Genomic DNA, 12047 nt, shown 5'->3' with positions numbered 1-12047 from the left:
GTTTAAATTCAATTTAATGTCTAATTAAATTCCATTTTTGAAGTTCAATACCAATATTTATTTGAAGTGGAATTTCAATCACTATTGCAATTTCAAGTACAATTTGAAGTCCAACTAAAGTCCAATTTAATGTCCCATTTGAAAGTCAATCTCAAGCCAAGAGTCCAAGAGTCAGTAGGATTAATTCACTAGGCTGGTAATTATCCTGTACTTTAATAACCGACTGGTCTGTCGATAAAAAAGGGTCAAGTTTCAAAGTTGTTTATACTCAAGGCATTGCTTTTTATAATTATAAATTATAAAAGATTCGCCATCCTGCGTATGATTACACGACTATTTTCAGAACAAAACTGTATTTAGACTTGGTTTCATTCAAACGATAACAATCATGAATTTTTAAGTATATTAATCGAGTATGATAAAATAGGATTATGCTTTCCAAAACTCGGGAACAATTTAATTCCGAAGCAGCATGACATCTCAGACCAGTTGTGCAAAACAAGTATCAATCATTTTACCTTCATTTACCGCCACTCAAAGCCATCACACAGTAAAACTTTTCTGTCTGTGAGTGATAAGAAAATAACAAACCGATACTCTGGAACTATTCGGGGAAAATGCCGAAAACTTCGCCACGAGTTGTTTTTTTTTTTCAGGTTGATTCGAATCAGGACATTGCAGAAATCATAATTCAGGTTTTCTAATTATATTTTTATTTGTTCAACTATCCACTAAAACAATCTCTGTCAATACACTAGAGCAATTATGGTGGAAAACTAAGAAATGGAATAAATAATGTTCGAATTCTTTCTCCTATATTATAAAAATTGAGAAAAATATATCATCCATGGTCGAACAATTGCGTAAAAAAACCTTTCAATCCGGTAAGACGATAGTACAGAAACGATGTTTCACTATAATACTTCATTTCTATTAAACTTGCTACAAACTCATGACAGAGTGACGTGTAATTACCGTTTCCGCTTGAAACGTTGTTGCTCGACTCGAAAAACAAAATCGGAAAAACAATTCCCCATATCCAAGCTTACCAATCCAAGCAGTAGTGCAGCGTTTCAATCTTACCGTTTTAATCCACTGATTCCAGCAGAACTGAAATTCATCCCGGTCGATATAGCCGTCCTCATTCTTGTCGAATACGGCAAACATCTCCTCCAGCCGGTCGGACGGAACGACATAGATGTGGCCTTTGTCATTCCGAAACAGCGCCCGGCAGATCAGGGTAAACTCGGCCAGCGACAGGCGATCATCGCTAAAACAACAATAAAAGAAAAGAGAAAAAGAAAGGAAAAATCGAATCAGCCCCGTTTGTTTTTTTAATCGCTCAATCTGCATCGAAAATTATGTTCAAACATCGTCAAAAATTGGACCGCAGCACGAACGCAAGCAAACTGACCTGCGGGGCTTCGGAATCCAATCTGTGGTTTCACTCGCTCAAGGAGCACCAGCAAAGCGTGCTCCGAAACACCGAAACTCCCACCCAACAATGGCAAGAGCAAGCATAAATATCATCATTTTATGACTCTATTAGTGACTATTGTCGTCCTCGAAAGGAAAGGGATTCTAGAAAGCTTTTCTTTGCTAACAGTTTGTGCTGCTTGTTTTTTCGGCTATGGAAACAGTTCAGTCAGAACGATTTGGCGATTTATTTGCTAATTTGCATAGACTTGTCCGTGCCACAGCAGCAGATTTCACCGAAAACGAACGTCAAGAACGATACAGCTAACTTAAGCTTACATGCACGCGGGGGGAATTCTCACTATGCGTGAAATGGCATAAAAAATTGTTGTCCTTGAAGGTTCTCACGACTTCGAGTACTGTTGGTGATTTACCTTGTCATTGAACAGAACCGCATCAGTGTCGTTGACCCGAAAAAGGTGGCAGCGTTCTTTGGCAATAATGCGTAATGCTGTGAGGATAAATAGAACCCGGGTTTTTTTTAAGAAGCTGAGATTTTTTTACATATTAATCATACTAAAAATTAACAATTTTTAGTTTTTAAAATTAAATTTTTAAAAAATAAAATTTTAATAATACAATGGAGACACACGGTGTTTTATTCATTCAAAGTTGCAATCGATAACAACCTGAAGGAAATTGCTTTTAATCCGTACGTCAGGCTGGAAAAAATATCTTCCGGGAAAATATCCATACGGAACGGGATTTTGAGGGCCTGTCAAACTCCCTCGAATCGACGGGAAATCATCGCTCAATCCACTTATCACCCCTTCTCAGCTTGCTCAATCAGGCAAGTATCACCACGGGTTTGCTCCTTCATTTCTGAAATCCTACCTATTCGCAGCGACGATAGTCTTCTAGTGCAATCCGATTGTTACTTTGATCTCGATGATGAACCAGAACGCACGTTTTTAGGCACTACGGACTTCTGCTTCGTTCGATCCAGTCGAGCTTTTAGCTGCCTATCACCAACCGAGTCGTTCCGATCCTGTGATCAAAACTGGGGTAGAGGGCTTCTAGCCTGCTCATACAGGATCAAATTGCTCGCGCAACGATGAAGATGCTGCTATTTCTCTGCGATTTTACTACCAGAATGCCAGAGGACTAAAGTCTAAAATCGATGAGTTTTTTCTAGATTGTATCGATCATGCTTCAATTTTTTATTTATCCCCAAATAAACGTGCGGTTCGCTAAATTTCAAATGTTGATGATACAATAGGGGGCATCCATAAAGTACGTCACGCATATAGGGGGGAGGGGGGGTTGACCTAATCGTGACGATTTGTGACGTAGGGGGGAGGGGGGGTATGAAGTTATGTGACGTCACATGAAAAAAAAATCAAATGGAAAATTTATTCGGGAAATTATAATTTAGCCTTCATTTGAAGATACAACTATTGAAGGCTTCTATAAAATTAACGTACTGATAGATTTTAAAACAAATAGTTAAATTTTTTGAATGAACACTTTTTTGAACATATATGTGTGAACAGGACTCATTTATTCTATGTAGTATGAACTCTCCATTAAGGCTTTACAGAATATGCAGTACACCGCTGAAGAGCTGCTTGAGTACCGTCCTGCTTAAAAGATTTTTGCAACCGCAAATAGCAGTCGCGCAAACTCCTGAAGGGTTACGGGATGCTACCAGAGACCCACGGCAATGTTTTCCCTTGATATTCGTGCTGAACTCAATCGATGAACAAAAACTCATACCGAAGTTCCACGGCTGCTTTTAAGGTTTTTCGGTATAATTTATACTGCCCCTCACTCAAAAGCTCTCTGAAGGATAGGGTTTAAGCCACTTGCGGATTAAATTTCGCATCTAAGGTAGTGTTGAATAATTACACGATTGAAGAAATACACAAAATGACAAAGTCCCTCAGAAAAGTTCTTCCAAGGCGTGTTGCTGCAAGACGTCAGCTGGAAGTCCTGATTATTTCAACTAGATCAGACGAATTTGAGTGGATGAATGTAAAGGGCGTAGATATGCGCTAAACATTATTCGACGGCACATCAGCGACTTCTGAAGCATATCCGATTGCAGCAATTGAAGATCATCTTCAAAATCCGTGAATCGATGACTTATAAGCTCGAAAATTTTCCTTTTTTTATTTGCTGAAATTCATTTGATAGCTTTAAATAAAAAGGTTGGAATGAATATTTAATTTTTTTGTTGTGAAGGGGGGGGGGATTACCGTGACGTGACGTACTTTCTCAGGGGGGGTCACGAATGTGTGACGAAATGTGACATGGGGGGGAGGGGGGGTTGATTTTGGTCAAAATTTGCGTGACGTACTAAATGGATGTCGCCATAATTGTGGCGGGTGACTATAATCAGCCCAATTTCGCAGTCACAGTTTTCTGTTACAGATTATTGGCAACTTTAATCCTGATAGGCGATATCTCGGCATCATATTTATTAGCGAATCGGCTAGTTATTCTTTACTAGCTAGTTAGTTTTATTTCGTTTTCAATGGTTTCCTACCAAATTTTGGTCGATTGTTAAAAACAAAACCAAGGATCATGGTCTTCCTGCGAACATAACCAGTGGAGATGTTATGGCTACGTCGAACACGGAGAAAAGTGAACTCTTTGCTGATCATTTCACTACAGTTTTCAACTCTCCAACCTGTATAATTGGGGGTGTATTGAGATATTGGCATTTTTCGTTTTAAATTGCAAAAAAATGTATGATGTTGACAAATTAGATAAAAACTGATAACAGCATTCGATTGCGTGGCCAAAACCCATAGAAAAAGTATATTGGCTTATCTTCACATCAAACTGATTCAGAGATATTTAAACCCGAAAAATGAATTATTTAAAAATCAATAAAAAAGGAAGTAGCGCCACTGCTAGAAAAATTGATCAATCGGCATAAAATATTGGGAAAATGGATGTGGGGTCGGAATGAACTATTATGCCAACTTTGGTTGAAATCGTTGACGGTCGGATCCAATTGTTCCGATTTTTGTGTCCACTGGAGATGGAATGACCCATAGAGTAGGGCGGGGCATAAGTGCGATGTTTGAAGTTGTCATCAATTTTCGTGAGATATAAAGAAGGACAACAACATAATATATTTTATAGTGATGCAGTAACTCAATGTCTTCACATTCAACTATAAATCATCTGCGGTAATAGTGTTTTGCAAAATAAATTCTTCTTTCTTCTGATCAAGTGCAGATTCTCACTTTTACCCCACTAGCGGGGCAAAAGTGCGAATACCGCGGGGCAAAAGTTCGAAGCTCGAATCCATGAAATTTGCCCAGCAGTAGCTAACAAAACCATATTATCTTCAATCTGCGTTATGTTTCGGTAAGGAATATTCTCAATTTGCACCTTTTCTATTTTGCGCTGGTGTATTGCAGCCTCCGCTAGATCGAAACTTTTCCAAACATTTGTTTTTTGTTTCAACAGCGGAAACACATTGCTTTTCTTCGGCCAACATCTGTAGAGCACACAGTTTTCATTTCTAGTATCTGTAACATAGTGCCTTAAGCTGTATATAATTAGCTATACATTTTTGACTCATCCATGAATCGCATTTTTGCCCCGTCCGTGAATCGAACTTTTACCCCGCTAGGCGCTTGACGGGGTTAGATTAAATTACGGAAAAGCGAAATATATTTTGTAAAGTATTTTCGCCATATTTTCAAAACAGATTTGTGAGCGATGTAAACAAATTTTCAAGAAGTAATATCCTCCTGTTGATATCGTATTTGACGTATAACGAAAACTGACAACAAAACCGCCCTAAAATAACATTTGCACGTAGCTCAGCAACAATGCTTCGTAAGCAACCAAAGTTTACGTTAGATTCAAGCTGTCAAAGTAGTCACCCATCCATGCCAAAGTAGAAAATTTACTCGGAATCTGCACCGATAAATCATTGAATAGCACTTTTACCCGCATCGCACTTTTACCCCTCCTTACTCTATAACATTTCTTTGGCAGTTTGCGTAGTTGTGCAGCATATGCGCATTAAATTTAATCGGGCATATTAGAATGATAAATCAAAGCAGCAAAAAAGAAAAGCCTTGGGCTTAAGCGTCTTTCTAAGACTGGACTCTTCTTTATCGACAGACTTCACGGCCGGCTGATCCATGTTTTTCCATGAGACATGGACTATGCTCGTGGAGGACCAACGCGCCCTTAGTGCTTTCGAACGGAAGGTGTGGCGCACCATCTACGGCGGAGTGCAGATGGAAGACGGAACGTGGAGGAGGCGAATGAACCATGAATTGCACCAGCTGCTTAGGGAACCAACCATCGCTCACACCGCAAAAATTGGTCGCCTGCGATGGGTTGGGCATGTCGTGAGGATGTCGGACGACTGCCCGGTTAAAAAAGTTCTCAATAACGATCCAACTGAAATGAGAGGGCGAGGCGTGCAGCGAGCAAGATGGATCGATCAAGTGGAAGGCGACCTGCGGACCCTACGTAAACTACGTGGCTGGCGAACCGCGTAAAAAAAACGAGTAAATTTCGAAATTCGCGTAAAAAAAACGCCTAAAATCCGAAATTCGCGTAGAAAAAACCGCGTAAATTCCGAAAATCACGTAAAACAACCGCGTAAATTCTGAAATTCGCGTAAAAAACCGCGTAAACTCCGAAATTTGCGTAAAAAACAGTGTAAATTCCGAAATTCGCGTAAAAAAACTGCGTAAATTCCAAAATTCGCGTAAAAAACCGCGTAAATTCCGAAATTTGCGTAAAGAAAACTGCGTAAATTCCGAAATTCGCGTAAAAAAACCGCGTAAATTCCGAAATTCGCGTAAAAAACCGCGTAAATTCCGAAAATTGCGTAAAAACCGCGTAAATTCCGAAAATCGCGTAAAACCCGGTAATTTCAAAACCGCGTAAATTCCAAAACTCGCGTAAAAAAGAACAAAAATTTCGCGTAAAAAAACTGTGGATTTCAACACTGCGTGAAAAAATAGACGTTTTGAGCACATCCGCGTAAATTCCGAAAATCGCGTAAAAAACCGCGTAAATTCCGGAATTCGCGTAAAAACACCGCGTAAAATTCGAAAATCGCGTAAAAAACCGCGTAAATTCCAAAATTTGCGTAAAAAAGAACCAAAATTTCGCGTAAAAATAACATTGTGAATTTCAACACCACGTGAAAAAATAGACGTTTTGAGCACATTCGCGTAAATCCCGAAAACCGCGTAAATTCCGAAATTTGCGTAAAAAACCGCGTAAATTCCGAAAATCGCGTAAAAAACCGCGTAAATTCCGAAATTCGCGTAAAATAGGTGTAAATTCCGAAATTCGCGTTAAAAAAACGCGTAAATTCCGAAATTCACGTAAAAATAGTCGCGTAAAAAGCGACTTCAGTGTATATCTAAATTTTCTCAGAATTTTATAAAAAATGGGAAAAAAATTCTATATTATTTAATATAGAATATATATAATATATAAATTCTATATTAGAGAGGTTTTCAGCCTGCGGCTGGTTCGCCTCTTGATGCAATATTAAAAAAAAGCAGAAAATTACTTGTTTGTCGTTTCAATAAATCATTCAATGGAGAAAATTTCATGATAACGTTTTTGCGGATTGTACCGCTTCTTGTTTCACAAGCATATCTGCAATGTATTGAGAAGTACGGGATAGTTATTGTTTAAATATGACTTTACGTAGGACTCGTAAAATTACTGCAAGGCAGAATATTTTTGGTTAAAGATAATATTTTTCCTAAATTATTGTGAAAATTTGTCTGTATGTTGTATAAAAAACTTTTGCTTTATTATACTTGGTTCATGAGTTATGAATTTTTGAAATAAGCGATGTCCTAGAAAATCGACGCATAATTAAATATGCCCAAGTACAAAATTTAATGTAAATGAAATTCTACAACCTTTCGGTTCGTTTTGAATTTGGTGATTTTAAAAAATACCATTTTCTTGAAATTAGTTTCATCTATTTATATAAGAGGCTTATATCTGTACCGAAAACCAGGCCACTGACAGGACGTCATACGGTTTATCGACGGTTTATCGGTAACTAAAACAGACCCCTGACAGGACGTCATGCTTTCGTAGCAATGGGTTGTATTCTCAGTCACCTCAGTCACCGGTTGACTGCTGGACTGCTCGGTTGTTCAACTGATTGGCTAGACTGCTCGACTGGACTGTTCGATTAGACTGCTCGATTCCACTGTTCGACTGGACTTCTCGACTCAACTGCTCAATTCAACTTGTCTACTCGACTCAACTGCTCAGCTTAACTAAACTACTGGACTCAACTGCTTGACTCAACTACTCGATTGAACTATTCGGATCCGCTGCTCGACTCAACTGCTCAACCCGATTGCTCGATTCAACTGCTCGACTAGACTACTCGATTTAACTGTTCGACTTAACTGCTCGACTGAACCGCGTGACCCGACTGCACGACTAGACTGCTTGAGTAAACTGTTCAATTCGAGTGCTCGACTCAACTGCTCGACTGGACTACTCCATTCAACTGCTCGACTGTACTGCTCAACTGAACCGCTCGACTTAACCGGTTGACTAGACTGATTGAACCGCTTGATTCAACTGCTCAGCTAGACTGCTCGACTCAACTGCTTGACTTCTATTTGATTCGACAGCTCGACTTAACTGCTCGACTCAACTGCTCGACTGAACTACTCGACTCAACCGCTCGTCTCAACGCTAGACTGGACTACTCGACTCAACTGCTCGACTGGACTGCTTGATTGAACTGCTCGACTTGACTGCTCGACTGAACTGCTCGACTCAACTGTTCGGCTTAACTGCTCGACTAGACTGCTTGACTAAATTGTTCGATTCGAGTGCTCGACTCAACTGTTCGACTCGACTGCTCGATTCAACTTCTCGACTCGACCGCTCGACTCAACTGCTCGACTGGACTGCTTGATTGAACAGCTTGATTGAACTGCTCGATTTGACTGCTCGACTCAACTGTTCGACTCGACTGCTCGACCCAATTTATTGACTCGACTGCTTGATTCGACTGCTCAACTCGATTGCTTGTCGCGATATCACATGGTCGGTGTAAGATCAGACCGGACCAAGTCGCAAAATTTAAAAAAAATGAGTTAATGACAGCAAACGATCAAGAATTTTCTAAGCAACATTTTACTGTAATCAGACTACATACATAAATGTTGCAAACAGTCAGAGTTATTAGAGGACTTCGAATGCAGCATACTTTGAATGTGTTTTTCTCGAAGTCAGAGTTTTGTCACTCGGTTCTGTCTGACTTAACACCGACCATATGAATCGGTTCGCGACAGACAATGGACGATTCAGAGTCACTCACGCAAAAGAGCCATTTCGCCCACCTATAGAATCAGCACAGCGGAGATAATGTTTTTAAAATCTGAACCTAAAATAAAACATAAATGAATAACTCTGATTCTTTTTAACTTTTTTACGGACAAATATACCCACAAACTCTGACAACAACCCAAGCAGTACAATTCTCGCACTTATGGTTACAGAAACTTCTTTATTAGTTATAAATTAGTTGCCACAACTGGTTTGTAAAAACTGTGCTAGTAGGGAACGCTTCAACGTCACAATCTCCATGTATGATAACGCGTTTTATAAGTTGGTCATTACTGATCAATCCCATCCGAATTCTTCAGGTTGAATTATTATGTGTATCAGCACTTTTGAAAAACCAACATAAACAACACCGCAACTTTGGCAAACGAGCTCGTGCGGAGTGCACATTTTCTGCCGAATGTCGCACTTCCGGGGAGAATAATATTACAGCAGTCCCTATTATTTTGTCTCTCGCAGTGCAGAGAGCAAAAAAAAACAGTTCTAAAATAAAACTAAATACCACCGAACCCGGCACCGCATAAGCAATTTCCCCGGAGGGAATGAATATTTTAAGGCCTCTTATTTTGCACAAAACCCGCACCGCTCGGCGCAAGCTACAGCCAGAGCCCCGAAAACCGAAGCGATATGGAAGCCGCATTGTATTGCAATATTTTGTCGTTTTATGTTTATTGTCTCATGACATACACATTGTTCTAGGATTCCTGGGGCTGCTTTTTCTGCACTGCACTGCTTGGGAAAGTCGCGTGCTGGGGAAATTTGCTGTGGCCCGCTTGTGTGTAGTTTCGCTATAGTGAAAAAAAAAGAAAACTGTAGAGGCTGGCAGCCGCGACTAAAATATCGGAAATTGTTGCCGATAACTTCACACCGACCAACCCTCCATCCCGCGGAAGCTCTAGCTCGGAAGTGGGCTCACTTTTGCGCGAAACAGTGTGAAGGGGTAAAGTATCATCGTCGCTTGTGGAAATGAGCGTTATGTGTCTAGTTGCTGACGACGACGGCAGTTCGTTGTCACTTTGGAACATGGCTTCCGGATGCGAGCAAAGTATGCATATATGCTAAATGCCTTTTTTTATCATTCCGTAGGTACGTATGAAGTGAAAGCTTCTAAAAATTAATGACAATTTTTAGCAGAACAATATTTTTATACTACTTCCTCGTACAATCAATAACAACAATCTCAACGACTGGCTGTGGGTTCTGGGCGGTAGTTTTAAACGCTTCTCAATTACACTTTAGGCAGCCAGTTAGAACAGGCCACAACCGCAACCCCCGGGGTTTGCCGGCTTTTTCTCATGGTGAAAGTTTTCCAAAACGAATGAATTGCGTTTTATTGGCCATTCGTTGGTTTACTATTCTTCGCGAACAGTTAGTTCAACGGAAGAAGTGATTTGGCAGAAAGAAAGTTTTGTGCACGGTACTCCCACCGAGTGGGTGCGCAATGAACTGTCAATTAGCTAGTTTCAACATTAACTATTATAATTCAAGCAAGAGGAACTAGACTTTGAAAATTGAGGAAACTATAACCGCACGCAAAAAAAAACCGAATAATACGACGAAACCAATGTTTCGAGGGTTTCTACTTGGTGAAACGCGTTTGATGATTACTGAAAAGCGGTAGTGCTTGTAACTTTCTCCTAGATTGTCATGGTTGAAGGTTTGCTGATTTCCCACTACTTAAAAGTTTTCTGTACAAAACATTTTCTATGTGGTTTTTCTCCAAGCAAAATTAGAAATACCATTTTCAGCTGGTGCTATCCACTTTTCGCCGTAGGTTAATGCCTAGTACTGGCTATCGGATATATGTGCCAGCAGGAACAGCTTATCAACTTCATTGAAAACTTCTACCGACCTTCAGTGAACTTTGGCCTTGACGTCGATGGATCCCCGACCCGAACCATGTCGTTCTAATCGACGGTAATACATCAATTCCTCTCGGTTACCTCCGCTCTAGCATTATTTCAATGTTTCTACTCCCTATACTATAGTCGGGTCGGGTGGTCGGATGGACGGATGAATGGATGGATGAAAGGCAATCAATTTCTTGCTGGAGAAGCAATTTTAATTCGATGTTCATTACCGGTGGCGAAGGAGAAGGAGGCTCATTTCGGTGAGCAGGAAGTTTGCATATAAACAACTACCAGACCCGCCTCAGCTCCAGCAATTTTGCAATTCCTCAAGGCTTCACAGAGTGGAAGCCGAAAGCATAGTGGCCAATGGAATAGATGGGCCACAGACAAAGCCTCGAGGTGTGGATGGAAATAATTTTAAATTTCTGCTGAACATGCAATTTCGTGAGAAAAGGGAAATTTATACGATAGCCTGAACTTTGATAATTAAGCTATAATCAGGTGGGACACGATTTCTATGCAATTTTTAGTTGTGTGACTGGCGAAGGGTAAAACTTTTTGGCAATGCGGCTTTTTTATTGAAGCAAATATTTTGTTGACTTATTGATAAAGTTGTGATTAATGTACAATGGCAATGTACCGTCGGTCGTGATTTATATTTATTTGGATAGTACGTAATATCCGACCAAAAATGCTTTCAATTTTGTTCAACAACTTAAAAAAAGCCCTAGCAATTGTGTTTGCTACCCTCCATTTATGCCGTCGATTCATAATAGAACTTCCACTGTATTTTTAACGGTAAAAAACAAAATCAACCGTTCTGTTCCTGTGCTCGGTACCGGTAATGAAGGTTCCCAACTTGCTTTCCCAGGCAAGTACCGTCGTGATAGCTCATCTTCGTTTCCACCGGATCATTCTTTCCGTCCATAGCAATGGTATCTCAACTTCAGAGTTGAACAATGGAGCTGATGAAACATTGCTAACGTGGAAAGTAATCACCACATGTGCTTTTATTACCAAAACGTGCGAGGATTCCATTCCATTCTTCCATTCTTCTTCGGAGATCCATTCTTTGTGGCTGCAAGCGAGTACGACTACGATGTTATTGGGTTATTTTTATTGACCGAGATATGTCTTGATGAATGTTTATATAGTGTGCAACTGTTCGGTTTAATCAGTTCCAGCTTCCAGTTAAAGATGCTGAACTGTTCGGCAATGAGTTTGCTGTACGATCGCACCGATCGTAGGCACTTGCTGTTTCAACTCTATTTATTTCCGGATCTTCGTGACGATATCAGCAGCATTCTGCTGTCTCCAACTTAAACTCAATGATTAAGCTCTGTAGTTTAGGGCGTAAGTCGAATGACGGAACATTTCAGGTCGACTCCTTAACGACTT

General features: G+C 40.1%; 1 protein-coding gene across 2 annotated transcripts in view; it reads right to left on the bottom strand.

Moving 5' to 3' along the window:
• The window catches only part of LOC128743048 (nicotinamidase), an 83711-nt gene that overhangs the window by 20992 nt on the left and 50672 nt on the right, over positions 1-12047 (bottom strand). For both annotated transcript variants that reach the window (XM_053839558.1, XM_053839557.1), the window contains exon 3: positions 1084-1270. In XM_053839558.1, coding sequence (XP_053695533.1) covers positions 1084-1270 — 187 coding nt within the window. The remainder of the gene's footprint in view (positions 1-1083; positions 1271-12047) is intronic.

The sequence above is a fragment of the Sabethes cyaneus genome, chromosome 3 (assembly GCF_943734655.1).
Source record: "Sabethes cyaneus chromosome 3, idSabCyanKW18_F2, whole genome shotgun sequence".
NCBI classification, from domain to species: domain Eukaryota; kingdom Metazoa; phylum Arthropoda; class Insecta; order Diptera; family Culicidae; genus Sabethes; species Sabethes cyaneus.
Note: the sequence above shows the minus strand (reverse complement) of the source record. Positions and strands in the feature narration are given on the sequence as shown.